At 43.6% G+C, this 24,386-nt stretch overlaps 1 protein-coding gene across 1 annotated transcript; it reads left to right on the forward strand.

Moving 5' to 3' along the window:
• Positions 1-697: 697 nt before the first annotated feature.
• Positions 698-23,909, forward strand: LOC146521112 (uncharacterized; the record flags this gene model as incomplete). The annotated part of the gene is made up of 8 exons (XM_085148697.1): positions 698-1,067; positions 2,050-2,382; positions 2,559-2,787; positions 15,757-15,883; positions 19,043-19,451; positions 21,069-21,395; positions 23,178-23,516; positions 23,810-23,909. Coding segments are annotated over 8 exons (2,226 nt in total), but the record flags the coding sequence as incomplete, so codon positions are not given.
• Positions 23,910-24,386: the final 477 nt, after the last annotated feature.

Raw genomic sequence — 24,386 nt, forward strand, 5'->3', positions numbered from 1 at the left:
GATGTTACACTTGGAGAAAATTCTTTTGACAAAACTTGTCTTTTGTGTGTCTTCTTGGTCGGTGTCTGTTCTTCTCTCTGCAGCATCTTTGCTGATTTTATGAAGGCCCAGAATAATTGGATGTTGTTGTTTTTTTTAGCTTTCTTTACATGTGGTTGGTGGGAGTCAAAGAGTAGGTACTGGTCTGTCTGTGGGAGCTTTCAGTAAACGTCATTGTTGAGGTTTCTTCCTCCTCAGTGAACTTGATTTTTTTTCGATGTGCTTGGTGAAGGCCTCCACTTCTTGGGTTCATCTACATACCTGAACCAGTGGCTAGGTGTCCTCCCTCTGAGGGAGCCCAGAGCCTTTTTCACTTCCTCCAAAAGTTGGCTACTCTGGGTGACATAGAGGAGCCTATGGCACATCTGTGACTGCTTCACAACCCTGTTGGATGAGAGGAGAACCTAAAGAAATCTACTTCGTTCTTTTCAAGTTCTCAAGACTACCATGACTGATAACCTACACAGCAGCAGACTGCTCTTCTAGTCTCTCACATTAGGTGGTCCATCTGAGAATCCAGCTTTTAGATTGAGTTTAAAGACACAGACTCAGTCTTAACAGTTCTCGTCTCACATTAAATTTAGCTGTTCATTTGCTGGCTGGCTATAAAAATGGGGAATTGTATTCCTGCAGATAAAATTGTTGTTGTTTTTTTTTCTTTTATTGTGTGTCATCAGTTTCCCAGCTTGCCTTGGCTTTGGTGGTAGAGGTGAATGAGGGAGAAGGGTCTGTCCCATTGCCCTGTCAGTACTCAGGTTTTATACCTGAGGACAATCCCACGGTGCTGTGGACTCGTGATGATCTGGACTCAAAGTCTGTCCACATACGACGAGAAGGAGGAGACGATCTTAGAGGACAAAACCAGCTTTACAGCAGACGCACATCATTGAAGCCTGATGCTCTTGACTCTTCAGACTTCAGCCTCACTCTGAGAAAACCAACAAAGACTGACAGCGGCAACTACACCTGCTCCATCAGTGATGGGAGAGAAGAACGGAGACTGAAAAACATACAGCTGCAGGTCAAAGGTCAGCAACAAACTCCTCTTTAACTACAAAATGATCAGTATTGTAGACAAAGGTCAGAGGCCAGACTGATTGGTAGAATAAGAACCTCCATGAAACAGAAAAGCAAACAAAATGTTGAGGCTTATTTTCAAACATTTTACACACTGTAGACACTGTACAGTAAACATGAAGCTCACTAAACCTTTGTGGGGTTCACATGAAACAACACCAGAATAATTTAGATGCTGAGTAGAAAGCGAGTGATCACCAGTTCTTAATACCTGACTACATCACCATGGTAACCTACTGTACTGTATATTTATATTTACCCCTCAGTTTAGTTATTCAAAACAAAAACAAATATTGTTATACTTCATCTCTGCTAGTAGGACAGAATCAAAAGTAAGAAACGTGTGTCATCACTATGATTTCCATCATTTTAATGCTGTCCTGCGTCCTGTGTCTTTGGCTCAGTGGTTTTGATTATTATTATCTTATGTTTAAGGTTAATTGTAGTTTTTAGGATTGGGTTTTGGTTGTATTTTGATCTCCTGTTCTGTGTCTCTGTGCCTGCCCTGGTCCCATGCCTCTGTGTTTCCTCTGAGTCTGTGTCTGTAAGTTCAGTTTCTAGTTTTACTTTGAAGATTTGTGCCTCCTGTCTCATCACGTTAATTAGGCCCAGCCGTGCTCCCATCGTGTCTCATTGCCTTGTTGCTGCCTTTTGTATTTAAGCCCTGTGTTCCCCGTGCTTAGTGTCACGTCGTCAATCTCTCATTCCTGGAGCTGTGGGGTTTTCCCTGTGTTTCCTCATGTCTCAGTTTATCATGCCCCAGTATAGTTATGTATTGTTTTCCCTGCCAGCAATAAAGTTGAGGACTTTGAGTTACCTTTTGTGTTTGAGTGTGCGTTTGGGTCCTCTATTGCCTGCCTGCACACAGCTAATTCCATGACAACTGCTGATGCTTCTACAGTATTATTATATCATGTTTTACTGTCCTCTCAGACCAGCAGGTGGAGGTAGGGGTGGAGGAAGGCTCAGAGTCCGTCCTCCTGCCCTGCAAAACAAAACCTGACCTGCCTGAGGACACAAGAGTGGAGTGGACTCGCTCTGACCGAGAACTCATGATGGTCCATGTGTATCCAAATAGAACCAACCTCCTTAAAAAACAGGACAACCTTTACAGAGATCGAACAAAGACGGACAAAGACCTGCTGAGAACTGGAGACCTCAGTCTGACCCTGAAATACCCCACAGACTGGGACACAGGAGGATACATCTGCACCATCTACAGGGACGAAGACATCCTGAGACAGAAAGTCGTGCTGCAGGTCAAAGGTCAGCAATAATTACATGCTGTAGATACATCTGACATCACTAAGATGAAAACTCATTTTAACATTTCAGAATAACCATGGTGGCTCTTTGATTGAAATGTGGGCCTCTTCATTAAATGCATTATTTTCATTCAGTCGGAGCTCCACGGTCATGCTGTTCATTGTGTTTGTCCACAGAACAGTTTCCATCTTGGACTATAGTTCTCCTTGTTCTCCTGGTTCTCCTGGTGGTTCTTGTGGTTTCTGGAAGTCTTTTTTTAGTTTACGGGGACTATTTCATGTCAGGTGAGTCTCTCCTACTACAGCAGGCTGACATGGAAACATGTGCTGACAGTAAATGTTGCAGCAGCTTCAGTAAATGTTCCTCCTTGAGTTGTGCTCAGTCATGTGGTGGAGAGCTTCAGATGTTCAGATGAGCAGACACATGAGATCTTCATGGTTTCTGTGCTGATGTGTGTGAGACATGGCCGACTGTGGAGGCTCAGTTTGTCTGTGCTTCTGCTCTTCATCCAACATGTCTGCAGCACTTTACAGGACGCTGCAGACTAGTTACCAAAGAACGAGTCAGGAACACATCAGGAACAAACTGAGACACAAGCTGTGTCCCAATCCAGCAACCGCGCGCTTCGTAGTACCCGTACGTCATGGTCTACATGGGGCAGGTACTACGAAGTACGAGAAGTGTGGAAGTGAGAGGCTTGTGAAATTGGACAGTCTGGCCTTCGTCGCGCTGCTCAGGTTGCCTAGCAACCTCCCTCGGCTTTTATTACTGCTAATCATTTATTTAAGCTCAGTTTTTAAAACCTTAGGATGTAAGGTCTGGGGCGACTGTGGCTCAAGAGTTCAGAGTTCGCCTTGTAATCGGAAGGTTGCCGGTTCGAGCCCTGGCTTGGACAGTCTCGGTCGTTGTGTCCTTGGGCAAGACACTTCACCTACCGCCTACTGGTGTTGGCCAGAAGGGCCGATGGCGCGATATGGCAGCCTCGCTTCTGTCAGTCTGCCCCAGGGTAGCTGTGGCTACAACTGTAGCTTGCCTCCACCAGTGTGTGAATGTGTGTGTGAATGGGTGGATGACTGGGTGTGTAAAGCGCTTTGGGGTCCCTAGGCGGGACTAGTAAAAGCGCTATACAAATACAGGCCATTTAACATTTACCATTTATGTAACTAGCCCCGCCCATGCAGCAGTATATGAATGACTAACCTCGTATTGTGGATGGATTATCTCAGTTGTTCTCCTGGCTGAAGTTTGGTCCATTTACAGCATCCTGCCATGTGATTACATTTGTTCCTGACCACCGAGAACACTCACGTTAACTTTTATCGAGTGGAAAAAAAGTTAGCTTGTTTATATTATGCTAACATAGCTGTGTTGCTAGTGGTCACGTAGCACATCATTATATACCAGCTAGCCAAACTTCAGCAACCCTACAAACATCACTGCTGTTTAGTTTTCTGTCTTCATTTATGTTGGAAGTGATAACAGAGCTGTACATTTTAATTTGTTTCCAAAACCCCACAGTCAGGACATGCTATATTGTATTTAGATAGAAGCTAGTGAGCTAACTTCCTGCTAACTTCTAACTCTGTTTAATGTCATAAATTCCGTTTTCATGTATGCCTCAATTGTTACACCTGGTAGAGCAGAACTCTGATCATTTTATTAAAAATGAAAGACTTTAGACAGTTTTTCAACTCTCAGTAATGCCATAGTGATCGTTTGATATATGGACCTGCAGCGGAGTTTAGGCCCAGACACGGCTAGTGACGTCAGACTTAACGACCGGATTGAGCTTTGAGGTTCCCAGTCAAACTTTGCTTTGAAGCACATCCTAAAAGCACTTTTACTCTTGTATTTTTCATAAAAAGATACCATACCCAAAATATGAACTCTAAAAACAAAAACAAAAGAAAAACAATCACAGGACATTTTGCAGAGTTCAAAACTGCAGCTGCAGTGCAAACTACAACAAATACTGTTTGTAAACGTGTCCTGGAGTTTATGCAGGTGCAGACATTGCTACTGCTGTAAGTAAGCCTAACAGCTTCCAGATAATTTATTCTGGCAATATGGCAAGAAGGTCATCACTGCTTCAAGCACTGTCTGTATGATCTGGTCAGAGAGCAAGGACAGCAAGCAGTCCTCTGCCCTTGAAGAAAAGACATCTGCCCAAGATGAAGAAACTTCCTCTCCAGAAGATGAGAGGATAATCTCCAAAGAGGCTGACTGCATCACAACTGATAATGAGTACTAGCCAGTGCCTAAATCCTCTTCTTTGGGGGAGGATTGGGGTTGGGGGGCATGCAGGTGGAGGCCGAGCAGCTGATGGAAAAGAACATAGGGGCATTTTCTGAGACCGAGGAGCCGGTGACTGAGTGGATCCCTCATGAAAGGAAAACCATTTTGGTCCCTCTACTGAAGAGAGACTGCTCTACAATCCAGTACCCACTGGTATCAAACCAGGGGTCACCCTGTATGCAGTTTCTTGCATTAGCAGCCTGTCTACTTTTGACTTTTTTTTATAACAAAGGAGATCTTTTAGCTGCTGTGCACCTTTACAAACCTGCACGGGAGGCGAATGTGTGAGGATTAGAGGATTACAGATGAAGTGAACCAGAATAAAGCAATACATAGTATGTTGGATGACAACACTGGAAGTTCTCAGGAAGTAAAAAATGGCATGGGGTTCAGACTCTAACTGACGGAGGAGCTCCGAGGACAATGTCTTTCCTTCGGTCACCTTGGCAGAAGAACTACTCAGATGAAAACTGTAACAGGGGAAACAACCCAGAGCTTCCTCCCCAGCTCCTCCAGATGCAGCAGAGGAAGATTTTGTTGTCTGTCTTTGGCTTCACCAAAACTACCACGGCGATATCACACATGCCAAAGCAATGGAGGAATGTGCTTCTTTTGACAGCAACACTCAAGGAACCAGCAGTCAGTGATGCGGAATAAAGGACCTGTGAAAGCAAGAAGCCATGCTGGACTACAATAGGCACAAATACAGCTTGGATAACTTAGAGAGGATGTTGGCACCTCGAGTTGTTGAAGGAAAACTAACTGATGGCTGCCGGCTCTTCTCTCCAATTTCCTGGATTTCTTGGGATACGATGCCTTTGTCCCGCTGGAAACAACTTCACTGAAGTGGGGGAGTCCTCTACAACCTACAAATGAAGAGTGATCCTGGGAGAGCTGGGGCACATGCTGGTGACCTCAGCAACTGCAAGACACCCTTGTCCCTGATTCTCAGCCACTTCTGCCATTGATCTCAAGATACAGTAGTCTGAACCAGAGTGTGACCCCAGCAATGAAATGAGAAGAAGGTGCAAAAGGTGCAACTCCAGGATTGGAACAGCAGCCCCTTGCACCAGGTGTTGAAAGTGTGCCTACAAAAACCACTCTAATGTGGTTAGTACATCTTGCTGCTAATGAGGATGCACACAGAAGCACACACTGGAATATAAATTTTGATCATTTTAGTGGTCATTTCAGTAGTTATTTAGTCATTAAATTGCCTTTCTGGCCACTAACACACCACGTGTGATTTTCTTTTTGGCCATTCAGCCAAAAAATAAATAAATAAAAAATAAATCATTGTTACTGTTACTGACCTGCAATGATGATAAAATATTGTAGGTTTCATCATTCATATGCTAAAAAATATGAACTTTATTGCTATTTTCCCCCAAAAGCGTAGCAATAATACATAATCTGACTGGTATTCAAAGGGTATAATTTCTGAATTTGAATTATATTTTGGTTTTCATGACTAGGACCCATGCTAATTTAAAAATCAAGTCAATGAAAGTAGAAAAATGTTTTAATATATATTAATTTTATAGCATTTTGCAAACGAAAACGGGGTGGCAATTTTTAGCCACGAACAAGCTGAGAGGGAGTTTTTATGTTTTTGCTCTCCCTGTACAAAAATAACAATGTATTATAATCAGTGTTGATATGAATCAATTACATGTCCCAGGCTCTATTATTAATAATACAAGAAATTTCAGTAGCAATGCAATTATATACAATTGTGAGATTTGAGGTTGTCTTCCAGCTAGTGCAGTGGACAAACAAACTGGTGTTTAAAGGGTTAAACTTTAAAAAGTAATAACTATTTTATATTTATGGAAAGAACTGAAGTTAGTTAAAAGCTTTATGCAGAAAAAATGGCAAAAAAAAAAAATAAAATTAATTACTAATCTGTTGGTGGCCACTTTTGGCCACGAACAAGCTGAAAGGGTAGTAATTTCAAACAAACCCAGAGGGTTAAGAAGGACACCAGAGTATATTCTCGAGCATCTCACACTTCTGATAATCGGTTGTCTGCTTGACGTTTATTCAGCTGTGTAAAAAATATAAATTTTAATCTCAGCCAAACTGATTTACTCAGGAACAAATAAAATACTGAAAAAAGCCAAACAATAACATTTTTAAGTTATCTAGGTGACTTATATATCATGTTTAACCTGAGTAGCGAAAGACGGCGGTGGGTTTGAAAACGATTTGCCGGGAGTCCGGTGTTCTCACCGGCTCTAGTGAGCCTTGAACCCCGGCTAGCTATCGAGCTGGTGGGTAACAGACGTCTCCAAAAACGTCGGAGCCCTTTGAAAATATGTGGTGTCTTGATAAACTGAGCAGATATTTGAGGTTTACACAGCTACATTCTCGCCTGAAAATAAGTTAAACGTTTATTTTGTGACCCAGAGAGAATAATAACAGTAATATTATAACCAACTAGCTGCCACCATTGTTGGAAACTGAGCTATGAATTCTGGGATAGGTTGGGCCATGAAGTATACACCCGACCCATCCTTCAAATCTGGGGAAATGAAGGACGAATTTGTTGGCCGCATTTGAAGGAGTCTTGGAATTTGGACAGTCTTTGTCGTGTCGCTGTAACGTAATCGGCCTACAAATGCAGGCACAGGAGGATGTGGTTTTTGTGACAGCCCTAGTTGTATCTGAGGCTGAGACCACTGGACTGTAAAAACACGATTGTTGGGCTTAATTTCTGTACTGAACAGTCATTTTAAGATTAGTTAGTAAATAACAATTAGCTAATGTTGTTCATCAGTAGACTGATATATTAAATATTCCTTTATTGGGTGAGAAAATCAGACCATGTCATAACTGCTTTAAGTCATACAGAATAGATATCAGAGCCTTAAACAGGCTGACTTCTGCTAAATGGGTCAAACTGGGCAGAAAGTACACAAACACATAACATACTGTCATGGTCCTGAGTCTGCCGTCTCAGTGTTTTATGTTTCTTTATGGTTTTTTTATTCTGATTAGGTATTTCATTATTATTCACCATTTTGTTAGATTTCAGTTCTGTGCCTGTCCTGGTCCTCCTTCCATGTCGTCCCCCCCGTCTGTCCTTGATGTCATTATGCCTGTTTATGAGTCTGCGTCTGTGTCTCTGTCTGTCTATGGTGTCATACCGTCTGTTTGTGAATCAGTCTGTTTAGTTCAGCATCTTGTCCAGTTCTGTGTCTGTGAGTTTCCTGTTTTATTCTGAAGGTCTCTGTCTCATGTGAGTGTGTTCAGTTTACGTTTCCCCTTTCCCGTCAGCCCTGATTTCTCCCAGGTGTGTTGCCCTCCTGTCTCTCATCCCCTGATCACTGCTGTGTGTATTTAAGCCCTGTGTGTTCTCCTGCCTGTTGCCGGTTCGTCTGTGTTCCACGGTGTCCTGTCCCTCGTCCGTGCCTCTCTGCCTCTCTGCCTCTCTGCCTCTCCGCCTCTCCGCCTCTCCCCCTCTCCGCCTCTCCGCCTCTCCCCCTCTCCCCCATTCTGGTACCCTCTCAGGTTTGTCATTTAGTTTTTCCAGTTTAGGTCTTTAGTTTTGTCTTCCCTCTGTGCCTGTGTTGCCATCTCCCCTCTGTGTAAATAAACATCATTAGCATTATCAGCTACTGCCTGCGTTTTGGGTCCTTTCTCCCTTCTACACCACATGGCTCGCCTCGGCAGCCGTGACACATCCTTATATAATATGATGTAACACTATAGATCAACTTACCTCAGAATAAGCATATAAACAATTACAGCAATATGATGCAACAAACACAACAGTACTACTAATCCAAAATACTCAAAGCTTCATAGAACTGAAACAAACATATATTTTAGGTCCATTCTGGTGCTGATACATACTTTAGGTTTCTGAACATTAAACTTGTTGCTGCCTTTCATAGTGTGTAACTTGAAGGCCCCGAGTACTTTCTCCCACACTGAAAACACTGGAATGATACAATTATTTGAACATTACCTGATAAGACTGATTCAGGAAAGACAATTAGTTATGTTAACCTTTTCTAGCAGTCCTTCACAAACAGGGAACAGTCTGTCTATTCTCTCCATCTGTCAGCTGCTGCTGGTTCTTCCTCCTCCTCTTCATCACACACTGCTGAGTTTGTCCTGCTGGATCATCAGGGGTGCAAAGCCTCAAAGATGATGTGCAGCAATGGGTCCCTCAGTCTGTCCTCACTCTGGACACTTGCAGTTGTCACACATGGAAATCAAATGTGTGATTAGCTGCAGGATTCAAACACAAGTGTAACTTATAAATGAATGTTCATACTTTTTTTCCACAATCAGAGAGAAAGAAAAAGAGAGAGAGTGCAGGGCAGACAGACAGGTGACAGTCTCAGGTGTACACACTGCTACAAAACATACAAAATACATGTTCATACTTTTATTACACAATCAGGGGGTGTCCAAATTCATGGGCTGCATACTCCTGAGGCCACATTTGTAGACCGATTACGTCGCGGCGACGCGCCGAAGGCTGTCCAAATTCGTAGACTCCTCCGAATGCAGCCGACAAATGCGTCCTCCTTTTCCCTGAATTTGAAGGATGGGTTGGGTGTGTCCTTCGTGGCCCACCATATGGGTGGGTGTGGTGGGGCGGGAAGAGGGAGGTAGCCGGGGATTGCGAGGAAAAGAAGGGAGGGGAGGATGCCCTGATGGAACAACCTCCCTGCCAGTTGAAGAGCCCCCCAGTTAGACCGATGTACAAGAGGCCCCCTGCGCTGAACGGGCTGAACCCCCGTGCACCCACCCGCCCACAACCTCGGCGACACACCGACGAGGACCGAAGCCCCCAAGGCCCAGCCAGAGCCCCAGCACGGAGGCGAAGCACCCCTGAACCCCAAACCCCCACGCCTGCCCCGGATCCACTCAGGGGCAGCCAGGCCACCAAGCCAGTAACCTACGTCCGCCAGCACAGACCATCCTCCAGCCCCGCAGCACGCATGAGGAGAACAATCTCTAAGAGCGACCAGAGCCACTAATCAGGTTATGAACACAACCCCCGGGTTAAGCCCTCCAGGGATAACGTCTCTAGGGGTCCTCCAGGCGCCCTAAGCCCGTCCCAACCTCCACCCACATCAACCACAATAGCTAAGGCGGGATCAACCCACGACCCCCCATCCCCACTAGGTGATGGAGCCGATCAAAGGAGCCCAGAGGGATTGATCTAATGTGGTGGCAGAGGCTATATCGAGACTAATGTGATCTATTAGATAGTTTCTATATTGGCTAGAATTAAGATTATTTTTATTTTTCCAGTTCATGAGGACCATTTTCTTGGCGATGCATAGGGCAGTAAAAACCATGTGAACTGTATTAGATTCTGTAGTGACGTCATCCAAATTTCCCAACAAGCATACTAAAGGGGAGGTTGGAATTTTACATTTCAGACACTTTGATAAGTCTTCACATATCCCGTGCCAAAACTTCTGCACTGGTGGACAGAACCAAAGAGCGTGGATGTAATTGCCTGGTGTATTGACTTGACAGTGTGAGCAGTTGAACTTGAACATCCGATGACCTGTATAGTGCACTCTATGTAGTATTTTGTATTGTATTAATTGCAGACTGGGATTTTTAATCAATTTAAAGGTTTTTAAGCATACCTGAGACCAGAAGTTTTGGTCTAAGCTGACTGATAAATCTGCTTCCCACTTTGCAATAAGAAGGGATATTGATTCATCGATTTTAGAAAGTGTTCTGTATATTTTAGATAATAATTTGGGGGATTTAAGAATAAGAAAATGTACTGCACTTGGTGGTGTTTGTAATTCAACTTGACTGAGGTTAAATTTCTTTTTTACTATGGATTTAATTTGTTGATATTCTAAAAATCTTTTCTTGTTGATCCCATATTGTGTAACTAGTCTGTCAAATGCAATAATATATGTTCTAAGTATTTAATTCCTTTACAACTCCATTCTGGGAAATTAATCATATTATTGTTTTGTAATATGTCAGGGTTATTCCAGATAGGTGTACGTTTGCATGGGATTAATGAAGACTCCATTATTTTTAGAAACTCCCACCATGCTGTCAGAGAAAAGCTGACGTTGATGCTTTTAAAGCATTCATGTCTTTTGTTTGAGCTAATAAATGGTAGGTCTGAAATCTCTAGATCATTGCATAGTGCCTGTTCAACATCTAGCCAGGGCTCATCTAAGTATTTTTGCTAATCTCTTTGAGAGAGCTTTGCAGATTATTTTAAGGTCTACATTTAAAAGAGAAATTGGATGATAGCTTGAGGGAAATAAAGGGTCTTTGCCTTGTTTTAGCAGGAGACTAATGTTGGCAGAATTCATATTTGGTGGTAGTCTGCCATTTTCCTCGATTTCCTGCAACATTCCATGGAATACTGGTGCCAAAATTGTCCAGAATTCTTTGTAGAATTCTGCAGGAATGCCGTCTGGACCTGGAGCCTTATTATTGGGCATACTTATCAGGGCTTCCTGGAGTTCACATGGCGTCAGTGGCTAATCCAGTGCCATTGCTTGACTGTCTAGTAATTTTGGAAGAGTTACGTTGTCAAGAAACTGATCAATTTCATTTTTAGATGGGTTTATTTGTGGTGAATATAAAGTTTCATAGAAATCTCTAAAAATGTTGTTTATTCTTCCAGCGTCATATATTTTGTTCCCTGATAAATCTTTAGCAGCACATATAGTTGTTTTTTCTTTATTTATTTTTAACTGGTTTGCTAGAAATCGACCTGATTTGTTACTGTGTTCAAAATTCTGCAAGCGAAGTCTTTGTACAAGGAATTGTGTTTTTTTTATTAATAATTTCATTTAATTCTAGTTTTGTTTTGCATATTTTGTTCATTATTTCTTGATCTTGGTGGAACACGTAGGCTTCTTCTAAGGATTTGATGTTTTTTCTAATTCCTGAATATTTTTGTTTTCTTCTTTCTTTTTATGTGATGAGAAAGAAATTATTTTACCTCTCATCACAGCTTTCCCTGCTTCCCATAGAACAGAAGCAGATGTTCCGGGAGTGTCATTAAAGTCTAAATATGAAATCCATTCCTTTTTAAAATATTTAATAAAGTCTTCAACTTTAAGTAGTGATGTGTTAAATCTCCAGTTTTTACTTGGCGTAGTATTATTCTTGTGCATTAGTGTTAAAGATACAGGAGCATGATCGCTGACAGGTATAGGGTGAATCTCAGTGTCTAAAATGTCACTCAGCAGTGAGCTGCTGACCAAAAAATAATCCAGTAGGAGTGATGAACATGTGAGAAGAAAGAATATTCCTTACTGTTGGGGTGAAGGGAGCGCCATGCATCGCAAAGGCCATAGTCGCTCATATACTGTTTGATTATATTTGTGGATTGCCAGAAGAATGAGGGTTCATCAACATTTGGACCATATATACTTACAATACATAGTTTTTTGTTTATTATTGATAGTTTAATAATTAGAAATCTACCCTCTGGATCTATAACTGTATTGAGTACTGTAAAATTAACATTTTTATGTATTAAAATTGCTACCCCCCTTTGTCTAGAATTATAACAGGCTGCAAACACATTAGGAAACTCAGCTGTTTTAAGTTCGTTTAAACCTCGTTCACGCTGAAGTCCGTTCCTTTCAGCTCCCTGCCGCGACTCTTCACCTGTTCCTTCTGTTTGAATTGACTGAATTTGGCCACAATAGGACGTGGTCTCCCAGTCCGCGACCTCATGCCCCCCAAGCGATGCACTCTATCAAAGTCGATGTTCTTTACGGTGTCCTCCGGCAGCTTCAGGTGGATTTTAATGAAGCTTTTCACCGTTGCCTCCGCGTCCTCTCCGGCAGATTCTGGAATACCAGAAAACACAAGATTATCTCTCATGCTACAGGCTTGTAGATTTATAACGGACTCTTTTATTTTTTTATTTTCAATGTTTAGCTGCGTCACGTTATCGGTGAGAGATTTGACCGACTCCCGTATCATGGCATTTTCAGCAGCAAGCGTTTCCACCTGCTGCTGGCTGAATTCCAGGGATTCAGAGATTTAAATTCCCGGTGTAAAATTTCCACCAGGGACAGCCTCGCATCGAAACTGGACAATCGCTTGTCGATTGACTCCAGGATGTCTACGATGTTGTAGACAGGCGATGTTGTGCCGGGGGAGTCTGCCGGGCGACATCTCTTCGATGACGGCGTCTCAATTTTGGCCAGGGAAGATGCACTCTGGGCCTTCTTCATTACTAAATCTTTGAAACAGCGTCGATGTATTCTTGGAGAGCGTCTAAACTCTCCCCGTTGTCCTCCAGAGTGTTAGAGATGATAGGACAGATGTTGTTAGTTATATGACAATTGGTTAGTTTATTTGGCAATACTGAAGCTTAAGGAAACTTTGTTAAACTCTACGCTACCATTCGCTTTTTTTTCCGCCAAATCTCCAGCGTCTGACATCACCTACAACATGGGTCGCTTACCTTACCCGTCACTTCCATCACTTACTGTCTCTCCGTCCCCGTCTTACCGTCTCTCCCTATGTGTAAACTTCAAATATCTTCTCGGTTTATCAAGATATCGCATATTTGCAAAACTCCTTCGACGTTTTCGGAGACGTCTGCTACCCACCAGCTCGATAGCTAGCCGAGAGCTCGATGGTCACTAGAGCCGCGGAAAACGGCACAACTCCCAGCACATCATTTTCAGATCACCGCAGACTTTTGCTACTCAGGTTAAACATAATGTATAAGTTACTTAGACAACCTAAAAATGTAATTGTTTAGCTTTTTTCAGTGTTTTATTTGTTCGTGAGTGAATCGGTTTGGCTAATAATTAAAGTTATTAGATTAGATTGGATAAAATAAAACTTTATTAATCCCTGGGAGGGTTCCTCCTTGGTTTTCACACAGCTGAATAAAAGTCAAACAGAAAACTGATTAAACAGAAGTGTGAGATGGTCGAGAATTTACGCCATGTATTATCTTTGTCTTCATACCAAGCTTCTTATTAAATGCACGCACACACTGATCTCTGCTCCGAAAAAACAAAACAACAAAGCAACTCAGGCTTGTAAAATTTCTAAGGCAACTGAAATTACGGGAATAACATCCTGAGCAACATCTATTAATAACATAGCATTCGACTCAATACTGGCTACATCATTACCATAATAAACAGATGCATTTAGTGACATCATTGGAACAACAAATATGTGAACAGCTGGGGTTTTTTTTGTTTGTTTTTGGTTTTTTTAGGGCAGCGATCCGCCTGCACCCTTTTCAATATTACATGTCCAAGACCTGTCTTGGTTTAGTAACACGGCCATATCGAGTTGTGGGGGGGGGGGGGGGGGGGGGGGGGGCTGAGAAACCTCAGCGCTGTCATTGCTGTTGACTGTCAGTTGAATGAACTCATCACCTCCTACGTTGTTTCTGCCTTTGCGGAGGTGTCGGAGGTGTCGGAGGTGTCGGAGGTGTCGGCGGTTACGGCGATAAACTTGTCCTGTATCTGTGGTTATGTTTTAGCTTCTGGATGTGTCAGCACAACTCGTGACCACAGCTGGTTTCCAGAAACCATCTTGTTGCCGGAACCGGACCAGTGTGCCAGGATATAGTTGAGGCAGAGGTCGGGCTGCTCTGTTGAAATAAGTCTGCTGGCGCTACTGGCAGACTTCTCTTCTCTCACGCTCTGTTTCCTGGCAAACTACTTGTGGTTCCAGCTGTTTTGGTGTTGCAGGGAGGATGGAGCGGAGTCTCCGGCTCATGAGTAGTTGTGCAGGCGACTTTAAGTTGTCCACGGGGGTGTTCCGGTATTCTAATAGGCTCAAGTAGGGATCCTTATGCTCAGCTTTGGCCTTGTCCAGTAGTTTTTTTGCTGTCTGGACAGTCTTTTCGGCTAGGCCGTTGCTCTGTGGGTAATGGGGGCTAGTAGTGCTGTGGGTGAAACTCCATGACTTTGCGAACTGTTGGAACCTACTTGAAGCATAGCACGGGCCGTTATCACTAATCACACTTATGACTCTGGAATACCATGCCTGGCCATGGCTGACTTTAGTTTGCGGATCACTGCTTCTGCAGTGCAGCTGTGCAGTCTTTCCAACTCGAAGAATCTACTATAGTAATCTACAATGATGATGTAGTCTTCCGAGTTCCAAGTAAACAGATCGGTTGCTATGACCTGCCACGGTCTTTCTGGTATTGCATGTGACAGCAGGGGTTTCTTGGGGTTAGCAGTTTGTCTCTCCTGGCATGTGCTGCAGGCTCCGACTGCTTCCTCAATCTGCTTTCCTGTGCCTGGCCAAAACAGAAGGTCTCTGGCTCTGTTTTTACTCTTTTCTATGCCCATATGGCTGGAATGAATCCGATCTATCATGTCCTTTCTGAGCCTTTTTGGGATTATCATTTTCTCTCCTTTAAACATGATCCTGTCTATCAGTGAGATCTCATCCCTGTGGTTCCAAAACTCCTGGATGTCAGGCGGACATTGAGACCTTTTATCCGGCCATCCACCCAATGTGGTCCTTCTCAGAGTGTTGAGCTGAGGGCCCTAGTGGCTTTTTGAGTATGGACTCTAGTGGGTTTTGGTCCGATTCAATGGTCACATGTCGACTGTACATGTACTCGTGGAACCGCTTGCAGCCAAAGAGAACAGCATACAGCTCCTTTTCTATTTGGGCATAGTTCTGCTCAGTGCTGTTAAGTGACTTGGATGCGTAGGCAACTGGCCTGCCGTCCTGCCGTCCTGCAGCATCACAGCACCGAGACCACTTTTGGATGCGTCGACCTGGAGTTGTAGCGCTTTTTTGGGGTTGAAGAAGGAGAGAACTCGGCCTGGTTCTCTAGTGATCAGCTCCTTCATTTGTTGAAAGGATCTGTCATGGTTCTTGTCCCATACAAACTCACTGTCCTGCTTTAACAGCTGGCGGAGTGGTGCGTTTATCTCTGACAGATGTGGGGCAAATCTTGCTAAATAAGTAACCATTCCCAGCACTGTTTCCAGTTCTGCCCTGTTCTGTGGGGGCGCCATGTGCCTTTTACTTTTTGTGGATCTGGTCTTAGTCCTTCGTGTGACAATGTGTGACCGAAGTAACTGACCTCTTTGACGCAGATGGTGCACTTGTCAGGGTTCAGTTTTACACCTCTCTCCCTGCTGCACTGCAGCATGGCCCTCAGGTTGCCGTCATGCTCCTGTTTGGTTCCTCCGAAGACCAACACGTCATCCACAATGGCTGCCACGACCCTCAGGCCTTTGTAGGTCTCATCCGCGCGTCGCTGGAACTCATCCTGGGCTGAGATTATGCCAAATGGCAGCCTGAGGAAGCGGTACCTGCCAAACACAGTATTAAATGTGGTTAACAGAGATGATTCGTGGCTTAGCTTAATGGCCCAGTAGCCTGATCTGGCGTCCAAAACACTGAAATACTTGGCCCCAGCAAGTTTTGTGGTGACATCCTCCAAGGTGGGTAGAGGGTAATGGGGTCTTTGTATAGCCTTGTTAAGGGGTCTGGGGTCCAGACATACTCTGAGTCTGCCTGTCTTGGCTTTTTTCACGACAACAAGTTCATTCACCCAGTCCGTAGGATCTGTGACCTTGCATATGATATGATTCCATTCCATTCTGTCAAGCTCATCTTTGAGTCGGGTTCACAGAGTGATTGGAATCCGACAAGGTGGGCTGACTGTGGGTGCGACGTCTGGGTTTACATGGAAACTGCATTCACCAGGAAATTCTCCTATCCCTTTAAATATGTCAGCATACTCGTCTAGTATTGCTTGCGAACTGCTGGTTGTCTCGTCTCTTTCCTCCGTCACTGCCATCACAAACCTGACCAGGTTAAGGTCACTGCAAAAACTTCATTGCTAATACAGGTGGGGCGCTTGTGTTAACAACGTGGAATTCCAAGGTGCGGGTTTTGTCTATGTGTTTGCATTTTAGCTGGCATTTCCCTTCCACGCTGAGTGAGTGTCCCCCGTAATCCGTGTGCTTGTGTGTGACAGGCTTCAGTGTCACATGTGGGAAGAGTGTCTGGAACATGTTGGCTGGAATTGTGTTCGCTTGTGCCCCAGTGTCAACTTTAAACCTCACTGCCTGTGGGGGGAAACCAAGTTGCATGTCTGCATATGCTTGCTCATCATTTCTTCCTTCATTTTCTATAGTGATGCTATCAATGTAGAAACAGTCTTGCTCCTCATCTGTGTCCTTAGCTGTCACTTCTATGTTCTCTCTCACAGTGTGTACTGATTTGAGGTGGGCTTTTTACTGCAAAGGGAGTCTTGACCTGCATGCTCTTGCAAAATGGTTCATTTTCTTTGCACATTGCTTTCGTTTTGCTGGGCAGATGTCTTTATTACTGTGTTGTCCGGCACAATAGCTGCACGTTTTTAGTGTTACATTAGCATGTTCTTTTGGTTTCACGCTTCTTGTTGGATTTTCTTGTCTGTGCAGTTTCCTGCCGATGGCGTGCACAGTGTCTTTGCCCCTGGAGTGGCCCATAGATTTTAGCTTTGCTTTGCTAGCTCGTGTGATCGTGCTATATCTATAGCTTTCTCTAGCATGAGCTCTGCGCCTTGGCTGAGTAGCTTTTCTTGGACATGTGAGTTAGTGGCAAATACGATGCGATCCCTGACCATTTCATCTGTATTTGGGTACCCACAGTATTTAGGGAGCAGTTTCAGTTCTGTGATAAACTGTACAAACGCCTCATTTTCACCCTGCACCTTTTCATGGAACTTATATCTGGCGTAGATTGGGTTAGCTTTCGGTGTGATGTAATCAATGTACTTATCGTAGTACGTTTGAAGCTTTTGGGAGTCATCTGCGGTGAGCATCCACGCATTGTAGACGTCCCGTCCTTTCTCACTGACCCATAGAAGAAGGTAGCTGCATTTGTCTGCCTCCTCCTTCCCCCGAAGAGGACCAGCAAACATTAGCTCGGCGAGCTGCTTGAAACGCTGCCATGCCTCGGGCAGGTTGCTAGAGTCCCAATCCATGTGCGGTGTGGGAACGCCGTAAGCCTCCATGTCTTCGATGTCCGACGGCGAAGGATTGCATAGAAAACCGCTACTCTGACACCATGTATTATCTTTGTCTTCATACCAAGCTTCTTATTAAATGCATGCACACACCGATCTCTGCTCCGATTCCACTTTATTTCCTTTTCTCATTTTTTCTGGAGCTTCTTGCTCGCCAGTAAATTACACACATTGCAGCAACACAGTGCAATCTAGTGGCTGATGCAAACATAGGTCAACATGTTACACGCAACAGTGTCCTGTTATATTTTAGATAGCAAGGAGCAGACGGCTGAGTTTATTAAACTCCAACGAGACAGCGGTGACGCAAATCTGAAAGCTAGACTGTCCCATTTTACAGCCGTTTACTTCTACTACTACTACTTCTTCTGGCCTACCCGACCTTCTGAGGACCCGGCCCACGTAGACCGCGAAGGTCAGCCCATGAATTTGGACACGACTGAAGTCCACACACCAGACCACACTTCAAATTTGGGGAAATCGACGGCGCAGTTGTCGAGCGCATTTGGAGTACACTTCGAATTGTGACAACCGTCGTTGCGTTGCTGTGATGTAATCAGTCTCCAAATGCGCACTACGAAGCATGCGGTCGCTGGACACCCCCACAATCTGACTGAGAGTAGGGCCTTTTTTCAATTCTCAAGTACGCAAGTCCGTGCTCGCGTTCTCGGCAAGTCCGGACTTGCCGAAAACGCGAGCACGGACTCGCGATTTGTACAATTGGAACACCATTTTATGATGTCACAGGTCCGGAGTTTTTACTGCCGTCCCCTCTTAATTTAACTGTGATTAATATGTTATGAAGCTTAACTTTAATCTCAGCCAAACCGATTTACTCAGGAACAAAGAAAACACTGAAAAAAACCAAATATTAACATTTAGAAGTTACCTAAGTGGCTTATATATCATGTTTAACCTCAGTAGCAAAATCTCTATTAATAAAAATAGTGTACATGTATGCCTTAATAAAAACAAAAAGGTGAGATGTTAGGACACTTTATTTTTATTTTAGTGGACACTCAAAAATGACAACAGACAGCAGCTGGGGTTTGGAAGAGGACTGAACAAGTATTTAAAATATAATCTGATCATTTTGAAGCAGCCTTCAGAATCTCCACGTATTAACATGCTGTTTTGTTTTAATCCTCGACCTCTCGGTTTTTCTCGGCTTTGGATCTGGTGGGTAACAGACGTCTCTGAAGACATTGGAGCACTTTTGCAAATATGTGGTGTCTCGATAAATCGAGCAGATATTTGAAGTTTACACAGCTACATTCTCTCCAGAAAGAGTAGTATTTAAAAGTTTTTAGCCGCACTCATCCACCATTGCCGCGTTTGAGTTTTGGACAAAATGTATTCTGGGATATTTAGCTGTAGAAGACAAGGAGGGGACAGGGAGGTCATGTGACCATCACAGCTGCTGCTGATGTCATCATGTTTTCCTTTATTGTCCTCTCAGTTTATAAGGTGGAGGTGGATTCAGGGGTGGAGTCTGTCCAACTGATCTGCAAAACCACAGTTTTTCTGCCTAAAGATGCTAAAGTGGAGTGGAAGGACAGAAACGACAGGAAGGTCCACATGTATGAGAACGGCTCTGACCAGCCTGAAGAACAGGACGATGAATACAAGAACCGAACAAAGATGAAGAGAAACTTACTGGAACCTGGAGACCTCAGTCTGGCCCTGAAATACCCCACAGATGGAGACAACTCCACCTACACCTGCACCGTCTACAACAGGGAGGGAAACATCCTGTTGAAGAAAGAAGTGAATCTCACTGTAGGAGGTCAGTGCAGTAGATACAGGTCAAAGGTCAGAGGTCAGACTCTTAATGGTGGTTCAGTCTCAGTGGCTCCATCCAATAATGTTACAGTGTTAGCATGTCTGATGTTTGTGGCTGTTTTGGTTTTTATTTGATTTCCAGCCAAATGTAAAAGCTTCAGCAGATGAACTGTAGGAGCAAAGTTCATGTGTGAGACTTCATCTGAAAGGTAACATCTTCTAGTTTCTGAACATGTGTTTGTTTAGCATGTGGCTAAAACACAGGCTAAGCTAAGTCAGTTCAAATCTCAGTAAAAACCTTCTTTGGTCCTCATCTATAATCAGTCACATCTGAGTCACAATAACTAGAAGATGATTTCTAGCAGAAGTGTGAGAAAGGATGTGTCTCCACATCCTTTCTCCATGTTATCATTCAAAGCTGTGTGAAGTTTCAGAGCTCTGCAGCTAATAGAGACTTTCAGTTTGCTGCTCTCTTCCTCTGACAGCTCCATTCTTAGGGAGCGTTAGTTCTCTGTTTCACTTTATTCCACTTATTCAGTCTGATGTTCTCTGATCTGTTTCTCTTGTTTAGTGTCTTAAATGCTGCCAGTGCCTCTCTTTGCTTTAACCAACCTTTCTCTTTATTTCTGAGCTTTTTAAGGACTTTAACTGATGCATCAACCTTTGAAAAAGGAAAGAAATCAGTCAGATTTATGGCTGCATCAAAGTGTCACATGTAGTTCTCCCACATCAGCTGGATTATATCTATAGCAGCAAACAGCAGCTGATGCACAAATCTTTGTCTGTGTTAATAAAGTTGGATCAGTTCAAATAGTTTGTTGCTCTGCACTTGAAAGCAGCAGTTTTTCTAATGCACCACCTTCATGTTTCCTTCATATTTGAATCCCCCTGTAGATACTGACAGGTAACCATGTCACACAGAGCTCAAGCCTTTGAATCCGGCTGTGATTGTTGATTTTCTATTGAATGGACTTTTTCAAATCCAGCTGTAGGCCTGTGTTTGTGAGCTCATTAACAGCTGTTTATTTAGAGATACGTGGTCCTCACAGGACAGCCACTACAAACATATGATTTTATAGAATATGATGCATTACTGCAGATTCAACACAATAGAAAGGATTTGAAATGAGCTCAGCCTTAAACATGTGCAGCAGTAATATTGATCCATAGAACACTGATGGGAACATTGTTCTGCACAATAAGTACTTTGACTTTTCATACTTTATGTACAGTTTGCCAGTACTGCAGTTTTGTGTGTAGTGAGGTGTTTTCATGGTGTTTTCTTGGTGCTTTTACTAAAGGAACGCTTCTATCAAATTCTTCCAAATGTTGTCAAACTGAGCTGTGTGATGAAGTGAGTGTGACAGAAACACTTTCTCTGCTTCATCAAGTCAAATCTGATCCTCAGAGACTGAATAAAGTCCTGTCCCACTAACAGCAGCTCCAACAGTCTGTTCACTGCTTTCTTCCTGTCAGTCTTCATCTTTCTGCTGCGTCTCCTCTTCACACTGACCACTTTCTATCTAACAGTGAGCTCCCAGTGAAGCAGCAGCATTCAGCCTGTTAGAGTCAACACAAATGTCTCCATCCAAGCTCATGTTGTGCTTTGTTGTCCTCTCAGTCCCCCAAATGGAGGTGGAGGAGGGGGTGGAGTCTGTCCAGCTGCCCTTCAACACCACACTTCACCTGCCTGAAGACGCTAAAGTGGAGTGGATGGACAAACACGACAGGAAGGTCCACGTGTATGATAACAACTCTGACCAGCCTGAAGAACAGGACGAGGTTTACAGAGACCGAACGAAGATGAATGAAGACCTGCTGAAAACTGGAGACCTCAGTCTGACCCTGAAATACCCCACAGATGTAGACAACAGGACCTACGCCTGCACCGTCTACAGCAGGGAGGGAAACATCCTGATGAAGAAACAAGTGGAGCTGAAAGTCAGAGGTCAGTGCTGTAGATACAGGTCAAAGGTCAGAGGTCATGTAGGAGTTTATTCTCTAAAAGCTTTTAGTTTGAATCTATTTTCAGTTCATTCAAATAAAATAAATTCTTTGATGTTTTGATCTAAAAGCCAAAAATGTCAGGCGGAGCAACTGTGTGTTTAAATGAACAGACTAAGAAGACCATTAAAATGATCCTAACTTCAAAATAAAAGCCTCTGGCATGATTTGAATTTGGATCAAATCAAAAGTTTTGTTAGTTTAGTCCAAATCAGTGTAAATGTATAAATATCAACAGTTTTAAAGCTGCTGAGATCATTCAAACACTTTGATCCAGTCATTTGGATGTTGTCACATGTCAGGGTGGAGCAGCCATAAATATGAGGCTTTTATTGTGAAAATGCTGAGTGTGATGATCCAGAGGAGCCCATGGGGTCTTTGTGGCTGGATGCAAAGGTTTGTAGCTCTCCTTGTAAAGAGAAAGAGCTTGAAGCTACAGAGGAGCGTCTGCAGAAGAAGACAGGGGAAAGAGGAAGAAGCTGAGGCCGCTGGAGAAAAGACAGGAAAACGAAATCAGCTTTATTTGTTGGAGGCCGTTTGTTCATCACACTGAAATATTCCCACTTTAGAGACAGGAAACAAAGTGAAGTGTGGATTGATGTTTGTCTCCATGATTTGGGCCCTGGAAGCATTTCTTCATCTCCCACTTTAAGACATATTAATGTCAGCCTCACACGTCCCACAGTGGACAGATTTCTATTTCTAGATGATCTTTGGAGGGTTTTCATGTGTTTCTCTGCTGTCACAGCTCTTTGTGATATTTGAGCGCAGCTGTAATGTTTCTGTGGTTAAAGCCACCAGACTCCACTGACAAAAACTCTCATTTTAGCCGGAGAACACGGGGCTGCTGTGGGCCTTTGTGTTTGCAAAGATTTCTATTGGAGGCATGTTTGCCTTTATTATATAGGTGCAGAGAGTAGACAGGAAAGTGGGGAGAGAGTGAGGGACACACAGGCACCTGTAGTAAGCCCCGCCTTCAGTCCACCTTCTCAGCCAGGTGAGCTATAACGCTATGCTTCAAGTGTGATATGGATCCTCTGCTGAAGGAATCTGCTTTCTATCCACAACCTGTTGATCCGTATCTGACTAACAGCAGCGCAGGAAGCCCTGCAGTTATAGAGAAACTGTCTGAGTCACATTGTTGCTGCAGTTTACCTGCAACTGGTGCTGAAGAAAAAGTCTCAATGTGTTTGTGTTTGGTCCTAATCTGCTGCCCAGTCTGTTTGACACTGCTGGATTTCCAGCTGATAGATGACAGATTAGCAACTGATCAGTCTATTGATCACACAATATTCCATCAATAGAATTGATTTGACTTTGATTTGTGTAACAAAGTGATTTCCACGTCTCCTTCATGATGTGACAGTGTCAGAGCTGAATGCACTTGTAGAGTATCATGTTTTTATGGCTCACATTTAAAGTGTTCCAGCTCTAATGTACAGCTGTCATATTAGAAATAGAAGCAGCTCTGATTTTAGTGCTCAAAGAAATCTATGAAGTTATGAATTCACACATGAACAGTTTTCTGCAGCGTTCCTCCCTGCCTTATTTGCAGCTCCACTCTTGTTTTTGCTCTAATAATTATTTCTCCCCATGAGCTGTTTCTCTGCCTGAAGGAGGCGCCACTCCATCGCTTCATTTAGTGCAGAACAAGAGTCACATGATGCTGCTCTGTGAACACCAATCACACTTTGTACAGCTCATGTTGTGTTTGTTGTCCTCTCAGTCTGTCAGGTGGAGGTGGAGGAGGGGGCGGAGTCTGTCCAGCTGCCCCTCAAAACCACACAAAACCTGTCTGAAGATGCTGAAGTGTTGTGGTGGCATTATGATCCTGTATTGTTGGTCCACGTGTATAAGAACGGCTCTGACCAGCCTCACAAACAGCACCAGGTTTACAGAGACCGAACGAAGATGAATGAAGACCTGCTGAAAACTGGAGACCTCAGTCTGACCCTGAAACACCCCACAGAGAGAGACAGTGGGAGATACATCTGTGGAGTTGGCCTAAGGCAGGGAAACACCTGGAATGTAACCAAATACAAAACAGTCCTGCTGAAAGTCAAAGGTATCTGTCAGTCTCTCTGTCATTACCTTCCTGCCTATTTCAGGCAGGAAAGATTTACAGCAGCCATGGAAATATGTTTCATGGATACCTGAGTAAGAGTTTGTTACTGGATTAGAGTCTGTTAACTGTTTATTGGTTAAATTATTTTGTTTTAAGCAATTCTACAAAGTTTTTTTGTGTGCAGATGCATCACAGTTAGTCAAGTAGAGGGGAAGAGGGGGACTTGTGTGTGTGTGTGTGTGTGTGTGTGTGTGTGTTTGTGTGTGTCTGACTGTGTTGTGTCTCCTCTGCAGGAAGAGTTCAGGTCCAGGATCAAACAGGGGACATCAGGAACAGAAGCAGCTCCATTGATCCGACTCCTCTGATGGCTGATCAATCAGTTTGATCTGTGTGTTCTTTGATTATTGATCAGTGATGTCCGAGTGGAGTCAGTGTGATGTTGTTGTTGTGTGTTTGAGACTTTTAGTGTCCATGAAGGTCTCTGCTGCCGTAGATCCTCTGAACTGTGACAGAGGTCTCACTCTGGAGGAAACTCTCAGCACTTTCCAGCAGCTCCTCCATCATGGAGGACGTTCCCTCACTGTAACAGGTGGAGGAGAGAGGAGAGGAAGCACAGGTGGATCATCTGAGGAAGAGGAGCGTTCCTACAAACCACATGATCACATGACTTGAGGGGCGTGGCCTTCAGTGGTCGTAATAAAGGAACAGTCCACATGTTCCACTTTGAAGGCTCATGTAGTGGCGAATTTCTGTCCCAAGCTTTGAAAAAATAATTCTTCCACTTCTTAATTTGAGCTGTTCAGATTTATGTCTGACTCGTACATACAAACAAAAGATGTCACGGTCAAAAACTATTTGCTGCTACAGCGC

The sequence above is a fragment of the Neolamprologus multifasciatus genome, chromosome 3, assembly GCF_963576455.1.
Source record: "Neolamprologus multifasciatus chromosome 3, fNeoMul1.2, whole genome shotgun sequence".
Classification (NCBI taxonomy): domain Eukaryota; kingdom Metazoa; phylum Chordata; class Actinopteri; order Cichliformes; family Cichlidae; genus Neolamprologus; species Neolamprologus multifasciatus.